The sequence below is a fragment of the Schistocerca piceifrons genome, chromosome 1, assembly GCF_021461385.2.
Source record: "Schistocerca piceifrons isolate TAMUIC-IGC-003096 chromosome 1, iqSchPice1.1, whole genome shotgun sequence".
In the NCBI taxonomy this organism is placed as follows: Eukaryota; Metazoa; Arthropoda; class Insecta; order Orthoptera; family Acrididae; genus Schistocerca; species Schistocerca piceifrons.
In genome coordinates this window covers 837,212,361-837,235,923 of record NC_060138.1, presented here as the reverse complement: position 1 = coordinate 837,235,923, position 23,563 = coordinate 837,212,361, and the positions used below count along the sequence as shown (strand labels likewise).

Below are 23,563 nucleotides of genomic sequence, written 5' to 3'. Positions count from 1 at the left end.
CATCATATCTCAGAGTAGGTCTTTCTACAGGCAGATGTGTGTGAAAAATTTCAACTATCAATTTAAAAAGCCCAAAAATGATACTTGCACAAAATGTGATAAATCTGATATGATTATTAAATCTACGGACCAAGAAGAAGAGTGAATAAATGCTGAAAGGTTGAAAAATGAACACCTTGACTTTGCCAAAGCTGTGTATAAACAAAAGGATATAGACAAGAAGTTGTCTTTGAAGGATAAAAAGCTAGCTGTCGTTTCCTTCGATTTGCAAAAGTGCCTAGCTACGCCGTTTTCAGTGAATGGAGTATCTTTTTACAAGAGGCAGCTCTGGACTTATAATCTCACACTATATGAGACAAGATGTAATCAAGCTAATCCAAAATGAAAAATGTGCTTCATTTGGGATGAAACCATTGCCAAACGTGGTAGCCAAGAAATTGCTTCGTGTCTGATGAAGTACCTAAACAATGTGTTAGACAGAGATGTATCGAAAGTAATATTCTACAGCAACTGTTGTTATTTTTACAACCAATACTATATGTGAAAGCTTACTTTTCACTGTATGTATTTTAATTTAAACTATTAACTTTTCCTGTTTGTGTGTCGACACTACTTAATAGTGATGTTGCTATTGGCTGACTACATCACATGTCCTAAGCTCTGAATATCTGTGGTCATTGGCTAGCGAGATCGCATGAGAAGCTATGACTGGCTGCCAAAAATGCATAGCAATCTAGATTTCAGTGCTTCGAAAGCAACCATGCTGTATTTGATGAAATCCGTATTTACACTTTCGTAATACCAAAACATGGAGTGTGCATGCTGCCACGCATTAAAGATCTTTCCAAAACATGTTTTTTGTTTTGCTTCATTGCCTGAAATGCTGGGAAGTTCTAAGCCAGTGTTTATAACATTTACCAATCAAAGGATTCACAAGCTTTGCATCTCCAAGGAAAAGTATATTGTCACTTAAAGTGAAAAAAAAATTTATTTTTAACTGGGAAAAAAACTGCATTTTTTTGTTTTGTTCACATTGTTGTTGCGGTCTTCTGTTCACATTATTGTTGCGGTCTTCAGCCTGATGACTAGTATGGTGCAGCTCTCCATGCTAATCTATCTCGTGCAAGCCTCTTCATCTCTGAATAACTACTGCAACCTACATCCTTCTGAATGAACTTATTTTATTCATCTCTTGTCTCCCTCTACAATTTTTAACCCCCATTGGAGGGAATCCAATGGTGATCTCTCGATGTCTCAGAATGTTTCTTACCTGCCGACTCCTCCTTCTAGTCTTCTTTTCTCCCCAATTCTATTCACTACCTCCTCTTTAGTTATGTGATCTACCCATCTAATCTTCCTCACTCTTCTGTATCACCATATTTCAAAAGCTTCTACTCTTTTCTTGTCGAAACTGTTTATCGTCTATGTTTCACTACCATACTTGGTTACACTACAGACAAATACCTTTAGAAAAGGACTCCCTAACACTTAAATTTATATTCGACATTGTACTGTATCGTATTTTAACCGGGGACCTAGAAACGACGGAGAGGCTCCGTCCCTTCGCCGCCCCACACCGAACCCAGGGTTATTGTGCAGTTCGGCCCCCGGTGGAATCCCCCCCCCCCGGGAACGTCTCACACCAAATGAGTGTAACCCCTATGTATGCGTGGTAGAGTAATGGTGATGTACGTGTACGTGGAGAACTTGTTTGGGCAGCAATTGCCGACATAGTGTAACTGAGGCGGAATAAGGGGAACCAGCCAGCATTCGCCGAGGCAGATGGAAAACCACCTAAAAACCATCCACAGACTGGCCGGTTCACTGGACCTCGACACAAATTCGCCGAGCAGATTCATGCCAGGGACCAGGCGCTCCTTCCCGCCCGGAAAGCCGCGCGTTAGACCGCACAGCCAACCCTGCGGGCTTATATTCGACGTCAGTAAATTTTTATGCTTCAGAAATGTTTTTCTTGCCATTGCCAGTCCACATTTTATATCTTCTCTACTTCGGCTAACAGTTATTTTCTGTCCAAACAGCAAACCTCAACTATTACTTTAAGTATCTCATTCCCTAACCTAATTCCCTCACCATCACCTGACTTAATTAGATGCCATTCCTTTATAATTGTTTTGCTTTTGCTGATGTTCATCTTACATCCACCTTTCAAGACACTGTCCACTCCACTCAACCACTTTTCTAAGTCCTTTGCTGTCTGACAGAATTACAATGTCACTGACAAGCCTTAAAAGTTTTTATTTTTCTCCCTGAAGTTTAATCACTTCTCCAAATTTTTCTTTGCTTTCTTTTACTCCTTGCTCAATGTACAGATGGAGTAACACTTGGATCAGGTTACAACCCTGTCTCACTGCCTTCTCAATAGGTGCTTTCTTTCCAAACCCTTTGACTCATTATAACTGACATTTGGTTTCCATACAAGCAGTAAATAACCTTTCACTCCCTGTATTTCACCAGCATCCTTCAGAATTTTCAAGAATGTATTGCAGTTAACAAGCTTTCTCTAAGTCTACATATGCTATAAATGTAGGTTTACCTTTCCTTAACTTATCTTTTAAGCTACGATGTAGGGTCACTAATTGACTAGTGTGTGCCAACATTTCTCTACAATCCAAAATTGATCTTCCCCGAGGTTGGCTTCTATCACTTTTTTGATTCTTCTGTAAAGAACTCGCGTTAGTATTTTGTAACCATGATTTATTAAACTGATAATTCGGTCATATCTAAAACTGTCAGCAACTGCTCCCTTTGGAATTGGAATTATTACTTTCTTCCTAAGGTCTGAGGCATTTCACCTCACTCATATCTTGCATATCAGATGGAACAGGCTTTAAGTATGTCTGATGGAATGTTACCTTGTTTTGACTTAGGTCTTTCAATGTTCTGCCAAATTATTCTCACAGTATCATGTCTCCCATCTCCTCTTCCATTTTTATAATATTGGATGCAAGTTCATCTCCCTTCTACAGACCCTCTACATATGCCTCCCACCTTTCTGCTTTCCCTTCTTTACTTAGGGCTGCGTTTTCCACCTGAGCATTTGATATTCATACAGCTGCTTCTATTTTCTCCAAAGGTCTCTAATTTTCCTGTTGGAAGTATCTATACTTACAATTGTCATCTAGCCATTCCTGTTTAGCAATTTTGCACTCCCTGTCAATCTCATTTTTTACACATTTGTATTCTCTTTTTCCTGCTTCATATTCTGCTGTTTTATGTTTTCTCCTTTTATCAATTAAATTCAACATCTCCAGCATCATCCAAGTATTTCTACTTGCCCGTCTTTTTACCTTCTTGATCCTCAGCTGCCTTCACTATTTCATCTCTCAAAGTTATCTATTCATCTTCTACAGTAATCCTTTCCCCTGTTGTTGTCAGTTGGCGCTCAATGCACCCACTGAAAATTTCAACACCTCAGGTTCTTTCAACTTATCCTGGTCCCATCTACTTGATTTCCAATCATTTTCCAATTTCTTCAGTTTTAATCTACAGTTCATAATCAATAAATTGTGGTCAAAATCCACATCTGCCCCTGGAGATGTCTTACAGTTTAAAATCTGGTTCCAAAATCTCTGTCTCGCCATTATATAATCAATCTCAAACCTTCCTGTATCTCCACGACACTTCCACATATGCAACCTCCTTTCATGATTCTTAAACCAAGTGTTAGTGATGATTAAATTATGTTCTATGCAAAATTCTACCACATAGCTTCCTCTTTCTTTCCTTTCACCCAATCCACATTAACTTACAATTTTTCCATTGTTTCTTTTTACTACCATTGAATACCTGTCCCCCATCAAAATGTTAAATTGTCTGAATAATTTCTTTTACCTTATCATACATTTCTTCAGTCTCTTTCATCATCTGCAAAACTAGCTGGCATACAAACTTTTACTACTGCGGCGGGTGTGGGCTTTGTGTCTATCTTGGCTGCAATAATGCATTCACTATGCTATTTGTAGTAGCTTAAACGCATTCTTATTTTCTTATTTACTATTAAACCTACTCCCGCATTACCACTATTTGATTTTGTAATTATACCCCTGTGTTCACCTGACCAGAAGTCCTGTTTCTGCCGCCACCAAACTTTACTAATTCCCACCATATCTAACTTCAACCTATCTATTCCTCTTTTTAAAGTTTCTAACCTACCTGCCAGATTAAGGGAGCTAACATCTCATGCTCTGTTCTGTAAAATGCGTTTCTCCTGATGATGACATCCTCCTGAGTAGTCCCCACTCAGAGATCCAAATAGGGGATTATTTCATCTCCACAATATTTATAAAAGTATGGCTGTAGTTTCCCCTTGCGTTCAGCCTTTCACAATACCAGCACAAGGCTGTTTTGGTTGGTGTTACAAGGCCAGATCTGTCACTCATCCAGACTGTTGTCCCTGTAACTACTGAAAAGCCTGCTGCCCCTCTTCAGGAACCATACATCATTTATGTAGCCTCTCAAGAGATACTGCTCCAGAGTAGTTGCACCTACAATATGGCTATCTGTATCACTAATGCATGCCAGCCATCCTACCAACAGCAAGGTCCATGGTTCAGGGGGGGGGGGGGGGGGGGGGCTGGTCTGCGTGTACGTCCTGAGACTTACAGGATCAACAGGCAATAGAAAATTGAGCATTTTTCTTCATTGTATGTGGGGTCTGCAATTGCATATTTTTCTAGAAATCAGGGGAAATAACTTTCAAGACACTCACTCACATACCCATAACATAAAAGCTGTTTAAGAAAAGCACTGCTGGCATAGCGACCAAGGCATCTGGCTGTGGAGCACAAAACCTGTGTGCGATTACCAAATCCAGTATGCATTTTTTTTAAATATATTTTTTTGTTTTGATTGTTTTCAAAGTGGTAGAAACAGAGAGGTTAATACAGTGAGTAAATCAATAAGGAATACAGAATGGCACATAAATTTCTCCAGTGACTGCAGTTTTTAAAGAATTAAAAACTTTAATGCTGGTCACTTTACAATTGTTCTTTCGGACACTGTTAATGTCCTCAATTTCCTTTGAACAGCTAGATGAATGGTACTTGTTAGGCAAACATTCAAAGCAAATATACTCACGGTACAAAAATCACCAATTAAATGCAATCTTCGTACAACTACATGATTTCTTTCGAGTATTTCATCGAGTGATCACCAATTTAGTATTGGAGGGCAGCGTGGAGGGTAAAAATCGAAGAGGGAGACCAAGAGATGAATACACTAAGCAGATTCAGAAGGATGTAGGCTGCAATAGGTACTGGGAGATGAAGAAGCTTGCACAAGATAGAGTAGCACGGAGAGCTGCATCAAACTGGTCTCTGGACTGAAGACAACAACAACATTTCACTAGCCATAGTTTGTTGTGAAAACACATCCCTTCCTGGACTTGAATCTTTTGTCGACAGAGATGTCATCGCCTAGAAGACCTGGCATTGTGGAATTGACATGAAGACTCAATGTAGACCTAGTTATGTTTATAGTAATATGCCATTTACATTGTATACACGCTCTTGTAGAAAAGTTTCTAATGATGAAAAATTACATGTATGGATGAAAGGACTTTGTGTACTTGCTGAAAATTTAACTGTAACTGGAGATATTGCTTTGTACTATAATTATTAATAAAGTGTGGTCCTTGACAATGAAAAATATTTCTTGTTGACAGATGAGTTTTGATTCATACCGTACACATAAAAACACTGCCTGATGTGCTGAAAGGTGATAATGAATTATACTGTGAATTGTTACTGCATCTGAGGCATTTTTAATTCCAACTGGTTTTCCAGAATCAAATGCAATTTTGAAGTACCGAAATAAAACTTTTAGCTTGGCAATAATAATAAACATCATGACTGGCATGTAAGTGACCAGTTTGGTGATGCCATGTAGAACGTTCCTGCAGTCAGCTGAAAATAACTGTTCTCTAAATTTTCTCAATAGCGTTTTGTGAAAAGAACACTGTCTTCCCATCAAGGATTCCCCATCTGTCCAGGAAGCCTCTCTATAACACTTGCGCATTGATCAAAAATACTGGGGACAACTCTAACAGCATGCCTCTGAACTGCTTTGATGTCTTCTTTTAATCTGACCTGGAGGGGATCCCAAGCACTTGAGAAGTACTCATGAATGAGTCGCACTGGTGATCTAAAAGTGGTCTCCTGTCACCACAGTTAAACTTTCCTAAAATTCTCCCAATAAACTGGAGATGACCACTAACTTTTCCTACTACTCATTCCATTTCATACTGTTTTCCAATGTTACATCTAGATAGCTAATTATATGACTGTGTCAAGCAATGCTGTATTCAAACACCACAGGATTGTTTTTCCTCCTCACGTGCATTAACTTACATTTTCTATATTTAGAACAACCTGGCATTAATCAAAGCAAATATAAATTCCATCTACGTCATCCTGTATCTTCCCAGTCAGTCAACGATTATACGAGGTGCATTCAAGTTCTAAGGCCTCCGATTTTTTTTCTCCGGACTGGAAAGAGATAGAAACATGCGCATTGTTTTAAAATGAGGCCGCGTTCATTGTCAACACGTCCCAGAGATGGCAGCACCGTACGGCAGATGGAATTTTACCGCCAGCGGCGAGAATGAGAACTGTTTTAAATACTTAAAATGGCGACGTTTTCCTTACTTGAACAGCGCGCAATCATTCGTTTTCTGAATTTGCGTGGTGTGAAACCAATTGAAATTCATCGACAGTTGAAGGAGACATGTGGTGATGGAGTTATGGATGTGTCGAAAGTGCGTTCGTGGGTGCGACAGTTTAATGAAGGCAGAACATCGTGTGACAACAAACCGAAACAACGTCGGGCTCGCACAAGCCGGTCTGACGACATGATCGAGAAAGTGGAGAGAATTGTTTTGGGGGATCGCAGAATGACTGTTGAACAGATCGCCTCCAGAGTTGGCATTTCTGTGGGTTCTGTGCACACAATCCTGCATGATGACCTGAAAATGCGAAAAGTGTCATCCAGGTGGGTGCCACGAATGCTGACGGACGACCACATGGCTGCCCGTGTGGCATGTTGCCAAGCAATGTTGAGGCGCAACGACAGCATGAATGGGACTTTCTTTTCGTCGGTTGTAACAATGGATGAGACGTGGATGTGGATGCCATTTTTCAATCCAGAAACAAAGCGCCAGTCAGCTCAATGGAAGCACACAGATTCACCGCCACCAAAAAAATTTCGGGTAACCGCCAGCGCTGAAAAAATGATGGTGTCCATGTTCTGGGACAGTGAGGGCGTAATCCTTACCCACTGCGTTCCAAAGGGCACTACGGTAACAGGTGCATCCTACGAAAATGTTTTGAAGAACAAATTCCTTCCTGCACTGCAATATAAACGTCCGGGAAAGTCTGCGCGTGTGCTGTTTCACTAAGGCAACGCACCCGCACATTGAGCTAACGTTACGCAACAGTTTCTTCGTGATAACAACTTTGAAGTGATTCCTCATGCTCCCTACTCACCTGACCTGGCTCCTAGTGACTTTTGGCTTTTTACAACAATGAAAGACACTCTCCGTGGCCGCACATTCACCAGCCGTGCTGCTATTGCCTCAGCGATTTTCCAGTGGTCAAAACAGACTCCTAAAGAAGCCTTCGCCACTGCCATGGAATCATGGCGTCAGCGTTGTGAAAAATGTGTACGTCTGCAGGGCGATTACGTCGAGAAGTAATGCCAGTTTCATCGATTTCGGGTGAGTAGTTAATTAGAAAAAATGAACTTGAATGTGCCTTCTACTTCCACACACTATAGCGTCATCACCTGCAGACTGCTTCTCAGCCTTTTCGTTAGATTGGTAATTTATATGGAGAACAAGAGCGGTCCTATCACACTCCTGATGATACCTTTATGTTTGATGAACACTCGCCATTCAGGACAACATACTGGGTTGCATTCCTTACAAAGTCTTCAAGCCACTCACGCACCTGAAAACCTATTCCATGTGCTCAGATCTTCACAGTGCCAAACATTTCTTGATAATCTAGGAACAAGGAATCTGCCTATTTTGTATCATCCACGGTTCACAAAATATCATGCAACAAAAAGGCAAACAGTTTCACATGAGCAGTGCTTTCTAAATCGATACTGATTTTGGACAGGAGCTTTTCTCTCGCCAGGACATCTATTATATTTGATCTTAGAATATGCTTCAAAACTCTGCAGCAAACCAATGTCCGTAATTTTGTGGTCCATTCTTCTTGTCTTCTTATATATGGGAGTCACCAATGCATTTTACTAATCACTCGAGGCTATGTTGGATGAGATATTCGTGATAAATGAAAGCTCAGTATGTAAGGGACCAATGTCAAAGTGTAGTCTCTGTAAAACCGAACTGGGATTCCACTCGGACCTTTGAACTTACAGTGAAACCCCACTTTTACACTTTTCAAGGACTTCAGAAAAAAATGGTGTAAAATTCAGGAAGTAAGGTTTTAAGCTATAAAAGTTGTGTATAAGATATCCCCTTGCACTTTATGTACAGGCATCAAATCACTTGTCAAGGACTTTTTTATTATCTAATAAAAACCGCTGATGTAACTGGAATTGATAACTGTCTCGGAAGTGAAAACGTTTGACTTAATTTCAAACGTCATTCATTACTTAAATAATGAAACACTGCACTAGTTACGTATTTTGTCATGCTTAATGATGTGTTTAGATAATTTTCTCTCATTGTCAAGTGCAAATAAGTAAATAAGTATTTTGTATCGTGTTTGAATGTGTGTTATTATGGATCTCTTGCACTGTGCTCGTCTTTTTGAGGTTATCGGGTACTGTGCCTCATCAGTTATGTAGACCCCCCCCCCCCCCACTACACACACACACACACACACACACACACACACTATTTTTTTCTGTAACATCACAAAAAATACATACGTAATTACTGAACTTGACAACGAGAATTAATTCTCGAAACACATTTTGCTCGCTTGAATACAATACGTAACTGGCACTGTGTTTACACGCGAAACATTTGAGCAACACAAAGTGAATGATGCTGTCAACTAGTGCTCCACGTGGCCATACGCTGTAACACGCTAAATATGGTTTGACGTAGGTGTCACGATGATCACAATGATCACAAAACTGCATTTGCGCATTAGAGACACTTTGGTAATGGTTGTGATTTATCATGATATCTTCATTCGAACGAACCTTGTTACTCCTATCAGCCACCAAGCCACATAGAGCTTGGCAGCGGTGGGAGGTACGGCACGAATTGTTACAACTTTTACTCATTTACCCATTCAAATCCACTGAGTGAGTGGCCTGGTGTCAAGAAACTTAACCACTTAATATTTGTAAACACTACTGGACAATCAACATTATGACATCATCATACTTTCTCCACAAACATTTTTTCAGAATGCATAAATCGGGGGAAAATTATAAATACGTTAATGCAAAATCAGGTGCAAATTAACATTGTGGGCACAGGAAATTTGACGGGATCGATAAAAAATGTCATAAACGGTGGGAAAACGTTAATTCTGGGAACACAAAAGCGGGGTTATACTGTATTGGTTTTCTGCACAATGGTAAAACAAAGGTATGCCTTTAGAATACTCCTACATGAATCATCATTAAATGCAAGATTTAAAACCTCTGCTTTCCATTTGCTGTCTTCTACTGACACCTGACTGGAGGATGAGTGACTGGACTGAAGCCTTCAACTTGCTAAGCGATTTTATGTGGTACCAGAATTACCTTATGTTCTCGGCAAGATATTTTCCTAAGGTACAATGGTGGTATTTATTTGCTTCGTGGATCAACTCTTGATAGACAGAGGAATTCCTATAACTTTGGCTGCTGACATTTTCGCAGTCTATTTTGAAGTAACAATAAAACAGTTTCCTCAGCATTTTCGGAATTTTGTCATTAAACCATGCTGGGCCTTTTCCATTTTTAATTCATGCACTTGGCAAGTATTTCTCCAAAGTGTGATTTACTATCATTTTAAACTTTGTCCCCAATTCCTCTATGTTCATCACATTGGGACTAAATTACGGCCGTTCACTGTATAATGCTAACAACTGTTTATAGGCTCTTTCCAGCTTCAAAACCTTCTTATCTTTCTTAATTGCTTTATTAAATTTAGAAGGAATTAGCATTATTTCATCAAAATATAAGAGATATTAGAGATAAAATTAGTGAACTGTCTGTAGATGTTGACTGACATCATACCAGGATACAGATTAGCAGGCTGTTTTTCAAGGAGTTCCTTGCGGAATGGAGGAGTGTCCAGTAAGTAAAAAACAGTATTCCATATGAGTCCATAGACATATCACAGCACTGAACAGATATTTGAATGTTGTGCAGGGGCATTTGAATTTAGTGAAACAAAACTTCTATTGTTGTTGTTTGTAAGTTCCCTAACTCTGACTTCAGAGCATTTCTGCTCAAGCTAGAGAGGGTTCTTGTTTCACTTTATACGAAGTACCAAAAATTAGTTACATGTTGTGACATCCACATTAATTTTGTACATAATTGTGCAAGAAAAAGGATGTTGGTAGATCTCCTAAACTCATAAGATCTGATGCAGACTGTATTTTTTCCCACTAGGGTGCACAGGGGACCAGTTGCACAGCCATAGACAATATTTTTATTCATTCTTCATTACTAGATGGGCATTCTGATAGTAGAAGGGTGATTGGCCTTTCAGACTATGATGCACAAGTTTTAACACCAAAATGCTTCGTACTCAAACAAATGTTACATATAATCACAAATTATGTAGGAAAGCTAAACCAACAGCAATAGAGTTTTTTAAACCTCGTTAAGGAACAAGAGTGGCAGGATGTTTATAGTTCCGATAACACAGATGACAAATATAAAGCTTTTCTTAACATATTTCAACTCTTTGAGAGATGCTTTCCATTAGAATATCCTAAATAGGGTACTAGGAGTATAATGCAGCCTGGGTGGCTGACTAGTGGGATAAGAATATCACGTAGAACAAAGTGGGAATTATGTCAAAAATGTTAGAAGTAGTCACAGTCAACCTACAGTAGCCCGTTACAAACAGTATTGTAAGGTGCTATTACAAACAGTATTGTAAGGTGCTTAAACATGTTATTAGTTAAACAAAGAGTGTGTGGTACACAAATAGAATAAGAAATGCACAGGATAAAATTAAAACCATATGGTCAGTTGTGAAGGAAGTGTGTGTCAGCAGCACAAGGTCAACAATATAAAGTCAGTTCGTAGTAAAATTATTTCTGTTACTGGTAAGTCAGATACACGTACAGTATTTAACAACCATTTTTTGAACATTGCTGGTGAATTAAATAAAAACTTTGTTTCTACAGGGAATCCTAACTCTCTTGAAAAATGCCTTTCGGAGATTGATGTCTGAAATACTCCTCTGTGATGCTGACAAGGGGGAGATTGAGTCAATAATTAAAGCACTGAAGACTAAGGACTCTCATGGATATGATGGAGTGCCTACCTGAATAGTAAAGTACTGTGCTGCACATGTTAGCCTTGTACTTAGCCATCTTTGCAATTTTTTTCTTTAATAATGGTCAGTTTCCTGAATAATTAAAAGTATTCAGTAGTAAAGCTGCTTTATGAAAAAAGACAAAGGGATAAAGTAGACAATTTTAGACCTATGTCTATGCCATCAGTTTTGCTAAAGTTACTGAAAAGGCTGTGTAAGTAAGGATAATTGATCCTTTTATATCACATAATTTGCTATCAAATGTACAGTTTGGCTTTAGAAGAGGTTTAACAACTGAAAATGCTACGGTCTGTTTTCTCCCTGAGGTTCCGGATGGATTAAACAGAAGGTTTCAAATACCAGGCATATTTTTTGATTTAACCAAGGTGTTTGATTTAGTTGATCATAAAAATATTGCTCCCGAAGTTGGACCATTACAGAATATGGTGAGTAGCTCACAATTGATTCACCTCTTACTTTAACAAAAGACAGCAAAAGGTCACTGCTCACAGTGTTGAGAATGGCTGTGATGTGGGGTCTGAGTGGGGACAAGGCACAATCAAATGGGGGGGGGGGGGGGGGGGGGGGGTGGGGTTGTGCACCAGGGATCTGTGTTGGGGCCACTCCTGTTCTTTATTTATATAAATGAAATGCCTTCTAGTACTACAGGTAATTTTAAAATATTTCTGTTTTCTGAGGACACTAGCTTGGTAGTAAAGGATGTTATGTGCAACACTGGCTCTGTTTCAAACAGTGCAGTTCATGATCTAAGTTGAAGGCTTGTAGTAAATAAACTAACACTAAATCACAGTGATTCAGTTTTTAGTTTCTAACACACAATTCAACAAAAACCGACATTTTAACTCCACAGAATTAGCATATGTTTAATGAAACTGAACAGTTCAAATTTCTAGGTGTTCAGATAGATTGTAAACTGTTGTGGAAAGCCCATGTTCAGGATCCTGTTCCAAAACTTAATGGTGCCGCTTTTACTATTCAAACAGTATCTGAAATAAAGTGATCGTTCAACACGAAAATTAGTTTACTTTGGTTATTTTCATTTGTTTATGTCATATGGTATTCTATTTTGGGATAATTCTTCCCATTCTCCAAGGATATTTTTGGCTCTGAAACAGGCAGCTAGTGCAATAAAGTGGCGTAAGTCTGCGAACCTCTTGTCGACTCCTATTCACTAGTCTGGGTATTTTGACACTGAACTCTCAATATATATATTCTTTACTGTTGTTTCTTGTTAACAATATCAACTTATCCCCAAGAATTAGCAGTTTCACTCAGTTAATACTAGGCATAAATCTAATCTGCATTTGTATTGCACTTCCTTAACTCTTGTACAGAAAGGCGTGCAGTATACTGCTGCGTCCATTTTCAATAAGCTACCACAAGAATTCAAAAATTTTAGCAGTAAACCACGCACTTTCAAATTGAAACTGAAGAGTTTGCTCGTGAGTCACTCCTCCTATTCTGTTGAGACGTTACTTGTAAGCTGATTCCTACATTATATTGTTGATTGTGTTTACTCAAACTAATGGCTAGACTTTTTTTGGGTTCATAAACATCTTCTTTTATCTGTTATTACTTTTATATTGTAATTTCATGTACTGATACTTTCCACGGCCTTTAAGATTTGCTCCTCAATTTGGTCCTACAGAACTAGTAGACGTGTAAATAAATAAAAAAATAATAGTAGTCATTGTCCCTATGATGAAATCATGATACTTAGCTTGAAATCATGATTACTAAGCTCAGCCGCTATAATGATAATGTCAATAAAATCAGGCTAGAAGGTCAAAAATTTTCTCATTGGATGTGGGTTGTTGAACTAGATGCTCAAGAGATTTTGGAAAACTGTGTTCAGAACTACTTTGCAAGACTTACTGCCCATACCACCTGCAACAAATCCATTGATATCCCAGTCTACACACAATAGCTATGCTATTGCCTGCAACTAATACGGCTTGATCAGGGTACTTCCATGCTACTGTGTGTAGAATTTCTTTGAATCATTCTATAATTATTACGACTTCAACGGATGGCTGATGAAAGCAACTGATGATTAAATTGAGTCACCTAGGCCACTTACTTGTTTCTATATAAATTTGCAATTTCGACCTCAGAAGCTGCAATATTTTTATTGACTGCAAAGAACACTTCCCCTCTTATGAAATTAACATCTCTTTTTGATGTACATTCCATATACCTCATTAGGTATTTAAAAATCTTTCTACTTCAGGTTTCATCTGGCTCTCAGTCACGAGCATAATTTGAGTGCAACAGCTCCCTGGAAGGGTTAAATCTGACTTGGCACAAAAATCTCTGGTCATCTACCGCATAGCAATAAAAGTTTGACACTTAAAAAAAAATAAAATTAAATTAAAAGAATTTCTGAATGGCAATTCCTCCTACTCAATGGATGAATTTTGAGATATGAGGTAGTAATTGAAAAAAAAATTATATTACGTAAAGAAAATTTATGTTAAACTAACACTTTCCACAGCATTATGAAATGTCGTTTCCATAATCCAGGGAACAAGTATTAATGTGAAAGGGGGGGGGGAATTGCACTCTCAGTAATCTGCTACCCAAATTGCTGCTTCCTTTATAATGCACTCATGACTTTATCTAGGTGATTCATAAAGCTCCCCACGTAGAACACAGGTACAGACATCTGTAACCAAAATAGTCACAGAATCAATGGAGTCTCTAGCTCAGACCTTTCACCAGTTCCAAACCAAAAACCCTGGTCAATACTGGGACTGACACTGCAAATTCTAAGCTCTACTTGGACCCCACAAACAAGGCCAGCAGTCTTCACCACTCGCCCTCCCCCGTACAAACTGAGGTCGGTCTCGGACCCCCAACCAAAAGGCATCATTGGTGCAAACAGAACCTCCAACTCGCACACTGTATAGCTGCTGGCAGGGCTGCCTGAACATTTCAGATATGCCACCCCCCCCCCCCCACCCCCCACACACGAGCAGACATACAAAGCACATGTTTGGCTTTTCTCAGTTCTGGAAGCTATTTTCCTAAGTGATTCCATAACATGCCTGACATTGAAGCTACCAATAAATAGCTAACCCATCCGACCATATACCTGCACAGACTCTGGTGAAGGAATGCCATTTGTCAACTAACAGGGGGAATGGGTGAGACCGGACAGTTGGGCAAAAGAAGTGATGTCCGAGGTGTCCTATGTAATGTATCAGTTTCTCTGCCACTGCTACACCCCAAGACAGCAGCCTTCAGAAGACTGAGCATTATCAGCAACATCTTCAGCTGTTCGTTAACTCCGACCAGCTCCTCCTGTGTCTGCGCACATCATGCATGTACCCCATCCACCCTACTGCACTAACACTGAAGGAATTAAAGAATTAAACTGTAGAGGTACACATAAGGAACTACATAATGGTGTTCACACCATTATCTATACCTTTCTGTATCCTAAAGTGTTTTTTGGGCCACTGACCATAAAACTTGTAACTGGCGTCCTTTGTAAAGATGATCTCTGCTACCAATTCCATATTACTGAATCACATTGTACTCAATATTTAAGATACTTCAAAATGAGACGAGAACAGTCATTTATATACTGCCTGATGTACTTTACAATGTAAATGTAATCTGTAGGTTTTACTTTGTAAATTTCATACCTGTCTTAAAAATGACTATTCTAGCATATTACATCGACATTCTCATTCTCAGGTACGTATTCAATTTCAAAATTGTCTACAAATGTATTAAACAAAGGAAACATGACGGTAGTCTAAAAGCTTAAACTAGTTATCACAGAGAGGACATACTGCATTTCAAAATGTAAGGAATTAAAATTTGCTTTTAAACTTACCTGGGTTGCAGTCAGTAAGCAGTGAACAAATGGATAGTAATACTTTTGATATTGTAAGAGCAGGTGACCAGTTGTCCTTCAATATATCTAAGCAGATAACCCCCTGGCTATTAATATTACAGTGATAAATACGAGTGCGAAATGTCACCTGAAAAAGAGGGGGAAAAATCTTTCAAAGAGTGTAGCAAAATGTTGAAGTTCCTACAAAAATAAGTAATATTCTCTTAAAATTAAAAACAGAAGTGCAATTACATTAATAACATAAGGTAATCTGTTCCAATTCACACTCTTTAATGAAAGAAACACTACAACTGTTGGGCACACTCAGTCACAAAAAGTAACTCCGTGCACTCTTTGTACACAAAGCTGTAAGAGCTCATCAAACAAAAAAACTAAAGCTGTAAGAGCTCATCAAACAAAAAAACTATCTTTTTTGTAACCAGGTCATGCTTCTCAGCCTCACTGTCTATCACAATCAACCTTCCAACACATAGAGCTGTGTGCAAACCACATCTAGTTCTAATGACTTTATAAGCAAGGCAATATAAAAAAAGATAACTTACAGTAAGGTACTCTACCAAATGCGAAAGCAAATTGTTGTAATGAGATAAAATTGTTGAAATAAAAACTTTAATGGTGTTCAAATATTTCTGTTTAAGGTTACAAAATATACTGTAAAAAGTGTATGCAACTGCAGAGAAACATTATCTGCAAACTAAGCCTAGTGGGCCACGATACAAACTACTGATTATTCCTCCAACAAGACTAAAAGGAAACTGTTTAAGTGGTTACGAACATAAGTGAAGTGGCAGTGGCTTGAAACTTCCTCACAAATTAAAGCTGTGTGACCAACCAGAACTCTAATCTGGTTTCGCAGACAATTATCTGACTGACAGTTATACAAATAAGACTCGTGGTGCATCTTCCCATCTTCAATTTTGTCACTACCTCTCTCCTTTATTTTGAATATCACCTTGAGAGAAGGGATTTGGTGGCAAACTTGCTTAGTCACAACATGCGAGTAGTTTGCAAAATGAACCTTTCATTCTGCAGCTGAGCACGCAATCACAAATCAAGCTTGCATAACAATGTGCAAATGTTATTTAATAGCAGCTACAGCTGTATATTTAAAAAAAAAAAAAAATTATATATCATTGTATGCCTGGAGTTACAATAAGCTTTTTCTTCTCTTTTTTCCTTTTTGATACAACAAAGGCTGCTACTAAATAACACTGACAACAGCTGTGGATGCCTTTTGTCTAAACTCTTAGACTACACAAGGGAAAAGGAATTTTATGGCATTACAGAGTACCTATTAATTAATATATATTGTTCCTTATAATCAACTGTGTTAGAGGATGCAACCAAAATGATTGCTCCTTAGAAAATAAATGATGAATATTTTCTTTTTTTTTTGTATGTTCTGTATTACATGAACACTTCCTATAGTCTGTGTAATCCCACATGATTTTGGTTCCAATAAGATGAGCATGCTGAACAAAACAAACAATCCTTAAGAGCTGACAAAATGCAACATGCGCAGTAAAGGTTCCAATGTGGCTCACAATTTGAATTCTTAATGAAGCCTCCTTACAGGCAAACACACCACTGAAGAGTGAAACTTTCACTCTGGATCATTTTGTTTGAGTTTAGAACTACAGCCCAAAAGGTTACACCTCAAAGCAGTTTCAGTCACAGAATGGATTCCTTAAGTATATCAGACATGTATGAGAATGAAACAGCTCAAAGGCTGACATGTAGCAATGCTTTAGAGGCATGACATTTAAGTTATACAGAATTCCAAAGGTGGGCTTGGCTTCTAATGGTTCAAATGACTGAGCACTATGGGACTTAACTTCCAAGGTCATCAGTCCCCTAGAACTTAAACCTAACTAACCTAAGGACATCACACACATCCATGCCCAAGGCAGGAGTCGAACCTGTGACCGTAGCGGTCGCGATTCCAGACTGTAGCGCCTAAAACCGCTCGGCCACCCCGGCCAGCACTTGGCTTATAAAAAATACTTTGCTCTCTCTATTTGTGGGATCTTATTTTTAACTTCCAATTTCTGCATGCTCTCTCATGAATTTCTTTCTACATCATTTGAATTTAAATTTTGAGGTATCACTGCTTCAATTACCAGTTTGTTTCCATTTTCTTTGTTCATCTTTTTGCTCCTTACATATCAATAGAAAATAAATGAAATTGTGTGGATTACTGAGAACACACTTGTCGTAACACATTAACACATTAGTGCACAACAGTTTCTTGACTTGATCCTTACAGTGTCCAAGTTACATACATAAAATTCATTAACTCAATAAAAGTAAACGAGTGGCTTTCTACAGGCGAATGTTTAAGCTCAGCTGGAAATCAAAACCAGCTCAGCCACTGTGCAGCCTCACACTGAAATGTTTTGAGCATAGGTGGAAGAAATGCAGACACACATCTATGTAAGTAATTTAGGAGCAAAGGAGCCACCTACCGAAAAGCAGAAGTGTTAGGCCATCAACAGACACACAGAAATAGAAAGAAAACTTGGTCTCCATTATCATCCATAGTTTCTTTGGCGAAGTTAGAATATGCCATTCCATATTCAAAATTCTTAGAACTTGGCGGCATAATATTAACTGAAAGTCTGGTACTGGAATATCGATCTTACGACGCAGCTTGCCATAAGCCAATTTGCCAGAGTTCATTCCTTGGGACACCACTATGACTCGGGGTCCAGACAGAGACCACTGACTATTCACACTATTTAAGACCAGAAAGGGAATCCTGGATAGTCAGAATCATGGGATGATGAGGGTAACACTGGTCTAGAGTTTGAAAACCACTCAAGGAGTCATTCCAGATAAGGAAGGACTCACCAGTGAAGGAACGGATACACTCAACAGCACAATAGATGGGTACCAACAACACAGTGAAAACACTCCAGCCATCCACCAAGGAGTGGCGTTCATTACATCCTGCACAAATATAAGCAATGTCAGTGAACCAGCAACTGTATAAACTATATCTGAACCCTGAAACACACTAAGAATGGAGCACAGTTGGCGGTGGAATGCCTCACACGCAGCCAAGTCTTACAGACTTGTAGGTCAAGACAGAGCTGTGGACGGGGGATGCACCACAGAGGTTTGTGAAAGCAAGCCAGAGAAGAGGTAATGGAGATATGAAGAAAAGGAGCGGTTGCAGATGGCGATCGTAAGCCCCAACCTGGGCTGGTGTGTGTGTGTGTGTGTGTGTGTGTGTGTGTGTGTGTGGGGGGGGGGGGGGGGGGGGGGGGAATCTCAGTACCTGGAAAGAGACTGGACCAGTGCTTCGCATGGCCTTAGCAGAGAAGAGCAGTCCACACGCCAATTGGTACTGCTGAGACATCAAAGACCACCAAGGTGCGGCCGATATATCTGCTTCAGTCTATGATGATGCAATTAAAATCAAATTGCAATGTCAAAATTTTTTTATTTATTTGAACTGTATCGAAAGAAAGTCAACAGAGTAGTGTTACGGAAACCTCTATAATTATGTCAATAAGCACAAGTGTAATGTCTGTGATAAACATTCACTGGAAGGAGAGAGTATTTTGCGAAAAATTAATAATTTTATGAAAAATAAAACAAAGAAATGAATGTAAGTTATAAATGTACTGACTAACATTCTAAGGGTATTAGGACACGTAATTAATTTAAACAAAATGAAATATAAAGGTGGAGAATCAGCTATGGGTTTTTGACCGGCAGTCTTTTGGGCGACCCTGGTGTGAGCACCACAAGGCAGGAAAGAACGGAAAACCAAAGCAGCCGAGCTTTAACAGTGTACAATCGGGCATGCCATGTTTGGCAATGTGATCCTTAAGCAATAACAATTTGTAGTAAAAGTGCATCTCCAGTTTATTTTGTGTCGAAAAGCAAGAAAATCCAACTGGTTTTATATTATGGAATATGAAGCCGATGATACAGCAAGTTAACATGGTTACCGCAAGTCGGTAGTAGTAATAAATTAATACCACCACTAGAGACATGAAGACCCCACACCAATTTCAACATCGACACAACTTCAATGAACGAGGCAAGACATTTTCGTATTAACAGTCAGTAACAGTGTATCATAATGTTACAGTCAACCTCACGGTTTGCTAAAGTTCTAATATAGTTTTGTTAAAGGTATATGTTAGAATCACTGTTCCAAAGTCTTATACCGATCAGTAGTTCCCAGTCCATTTCAATAAGGGTAAACTTTGTGTCACTCTGTACTGTCAAAATATTGTAGTGATTGATGTTATAATGTTCTTACAGTTTCATACAAAAGTAACTTCCAATAATAACTTTACTTTCAAATCGAAGAGACAAGAACTGTGGTGACTTTGATAAATCATTGTATAGTTCAATTTAATGAGCTTTCTTAATTTTAAATTTTCTTTATCAAAAAACTAACTTATCTAATTATTCAAAGTAAAGCTGGCAGCCATTAAGCCACATAAGAATACCTCAGTCTGCCTCCATCTTGTTTCCAAGTAAAATTGTTGCCACAAATCATTAAAGTAAATTTACTTCTGGCACATTAAAAGAACATAAACTGAAATAAAGTATCGAAATTGCTCCTTCAAAGCTGGCAACCACAACAGTCTTCATAGATATGGCTTTCTTTCAGTGTATCTGTCGCACGGTTAGGACTACATAGCTACAAGCTGTTTGCTACAGGGATGCAGATAAAACCAAATACAGGTACGCCATATAAAGTGTTGTGTGTATAGTAACTTGTGTGGTGCACAAATTCTGAAAAATCTAATCCCCTTATCCACACCTCACTTTGGAGAGAAGTTTAAAGCATAAATAGGTGCCTTGCAAATAATAGTATTCTGTTAGGTAACACATGTCAAAATTTGTGTTAGATTGTTGTTAAAGTTAATAATGATAGTGCAATATTGTGCAGTTTTTAAGAAAAATGTTCTACTGAATGAACTAAAAGCTGTATTTTTCTAAGATGCAACGTATGGTCAGCATGGGAAAGATGAAGATTCTTTTTATTGTCAGTCAGTCCCAGCAGGTAGCGGCACATGCACAGGGGGCTGTAAACCTGAACATTAAATGGATTCACTTTCCGTAGTGCCGCCAGCTCTGCAGAACAATGCAGAAATTATTCTGCACATTATTACTTGCGTATTATGCAATATTAGTGATCCATACAGCTAAATTTTGTCACATTCATAGTTAAAAACCATTCCTTTCCCTGCTATGTAATGTTCAAAATTGGTTTGATAACATGCAATTCAGACATTTAAAATACAAAGATGAATTGGTCACACATGGGATAGGCGGGTTCAGTTACAAGCTGACTAAGACGGGGAACCCGTGTCAATCAAGCATCAAAGACCAGTCCCAAAAAAATAATGAGAGTCCACCACATTGGAGGCCTGGTCGTCAAGGTACAGATCCCAATGGGGAAACACTGTACGGCAATGACAGAAATGCCTACCACAAAGTTTGGCAGCTGGAAATTGGAAGCTATGAGTAACAGCCCAAGACTGCACTCTCTGTATTACTTCCTGCAGTCTGCTTTCAGCAATGCTCATCGTGGATGACCAACAATAAATGAAAAAGTCGTCAGCATACAAAGAGAGGGACACCATAGGTCCCACAACCGCCACCAGACCACTGACAGCAACTAAAAAGAGAGGGAACACTCAAAACAGAACCCTGCAGAACCCTATTCTCCTGCAGATGGGAAGTGCTATGGGAAGTGCCAACCTGTGTCTGAAAAATGCGAGATGAAAAAAGTCCCGGATAAAAATTGGAAGCAGGCCATGGAGGCCCCATAACCTTTATGCAGATCGAAGAAGACAGCAACAAGGTGTTGACAACACCACGCAAAAGTCATTACGACAGCAAACTCCACGTGGACTAAATTACCTGCAGTAGAACAGGCTCAGCATAAACCACACTGGGTCAAAACCAAAAGTTCCTGGGATTCAAGGATCCAATACAGCCTTCGACTAAGCATATATTCAAGTGACAGAGGGGGCATTGGTTAAAATGATCAGATGATAGCTGTCCATCTGAAGCAGGGGTTTACCCGATTTCCGAACAGGCATAATGACACCTTCTTGCCACAGAAAGAAATTCCCACTCACTCCAGAAACGGTTGAAAAAGCAAGTGTATGATGTTGCGTAGCCACCAGTAAGTGTTTAAGCATTTGGTTGTGCACCCAGTCTGGTCCAGGAGCTGTATTGGGGCAGAGATCAAGAGCACTGGCGAACTCTTACTTAATAAAGGGGCGTTATAAGACCCCAGGCGACAGGAAACAGTAGATAAAGGAATTTGTCCAGATAGTGTTTCAGAAGATGGAATGCAGGTGGACAGTGGACTGACACAGATCTGGGCAAAATGCTAGGTGATAAGGAGTCCAGGCTGGCGGCAATAACACCATTCAAGGAAATTGTCGGGACACCTGCATGAGAACGGCACCCAAAATGTGCCCCATCTTTGTCCACACCTATATAGCAGCGTATCATCCCCAACAAATCCACTTCTGGCATTTAATTAGATAACGAGCTTGGGCACGAAAGCAATGCCCACCTGGAAGGGCATACAGGCAAGTGATGCTGAAGAAAAGACAACTGGAAAATGATCGCGTAATACTAATTGTCATGAACTCCCCACTAACAGAGAGGAGGAACCCAGGGCTATAGATGGAAACATCAATGGCCAAGGTAGTGCCATGTGGCACAATAAAGTATGTGGGAGCTCCACAGTTGAAGTAGAGATCAAGCCTTAATAACAGGTCCTCAACAATCCTGCCCTTATCAGTTGTTGCAGGGCCATGCCACTGAGGGTTGTGTGTGTGTTAAATCCCCTTGGAGCAGGAAGGGAGGTGGGAACTGTCAAAGGAGGGCAAAAAGAGCACAAAGTGTAGGAGGTCGGTCTGGGGAGAAGAACGATTGCGTATTGTCACACCAAAGTGTAAATGGTTCCTAACAGCCACCACTTCCAGTGTGGTTTGAAGAAGAAGCCAGGAACTAATAATGTCCACGTGGTTCAACGTAAAGGCACTAGCAGACAGTCGCAATGGGCCAACATGACTCCTACAGGAGGCTCGGAAACCACAATGGATGAGTAGCCACAAAATGAGATTCCTGCAATACAACACAAGCTGCAGAGTACAAAAAGAGAAGAGACTCCACTTCTGGAAGGTGATGACGGTAACTATTACAGTTCCATTGAAGGAGAGTAGTACAAGAGCCCAGATAGATGATGTATGGGCCAGAACTGACTGTTGTTCTGAGCAGTGTGCATCACCAATAAGGACGAAGTGACATCCATGAATGTAAGATCAGACCCTGATTGTAAGGGAGGGGTTGACACTCCCTGGGATGTCAGGGGGGCCTCATTCTGAGACTTATGAATCTTCTCCTTCTCCTTTGGAGGAGGAGAGTAGATGTGGTCACGAAGAGAGAAATTCGCAGTAGTATTAGGATCCAAAATAGAATGAGTAGCCTTGAAGCCCACAGAGCATCGGTCGTACATCTGACTAAATAAAAGGCTTCGTGTTCTGAAGGCACAGGGGATAGGTACTCCTGGAGGGAGCCCCATCCCCGACGGAATTTAGAGAAGGGGGCCAACAGAAGGGCAAGCAGCAGCTCCATGAAGAGAGGGAACCAGAACTGCCAGGGAGGAGGAAAAGAGAATGGAGACAGGGCGGAGGTAAGGAGGCATGGGGAGGTGGAGGAGGAAAGGACAAAACAAATGCAAAGGTAGGTGTTGAAGATACGGGATGAAGACAGCCAAATTTCTGTCAGGCCACAGAGAGTACAGACGGTAGAGAGACTTAAATTCCTTAATCTTCCTTTTAATCTAGTGAGTGAAGAAAGTGTGAGCCAGTATACTGCACACACTTGGGCAGTGGGGTGCAAGGACTCCCCACATGGGAGAGTTAACAGTCGCCACAAGTAGGAATCGCCTCACAGTGTGAAAACATGACCAAGACAGAGAAGCCAGGAACAGCACATGAGAGATGGGTTATAGGGCTTCATGTCACAACAGTAAACTATGACTCCCTCCAACCCTCAAAAACCAGGATGAAAGTGCCAGTATCAACATGATTGTCCTTAGGAGCTCTCTGGACTCGCTGGACGAAATGAATGCCGCACCATGCCAGATTAGTCCAGAGTCCCTCATTAGATTTAAGGAGAAAATCACTGTGGAAAATAATGCC

The 23,563-nt window shown here is 39.7% G+C and overlaps 1 protein-coding gene across 4 annotated transcripts in view; it reads right to left on the bottom strand.

Annotated features, from left to right (window-relative positions):
* LOC124714857 (ubiquitin-conjugating enzyme E2-24 kDa) overlaps nucleotides 1-23,563 on the bottom strand; it is a 45,422-nt gene that overhangs the window by 9,534 nt on the left and 12,325 nt on the right. For all 4 annotated transcript variants that reach the window (XM_047243056.1, XM_047243057.1, XM_047243058.1 and 1 more), the window contains exon 5: nucleotides 15,348-15,495. In XM_047243056.1, the coding sequence (XP_047099012.1) occupies nucleotides 15,348-15,495 (148 nt within the window). The remainder of the gene's footprint in view (nucleotides 1-15,347; nucleotides 15,496-23,563) is intronic.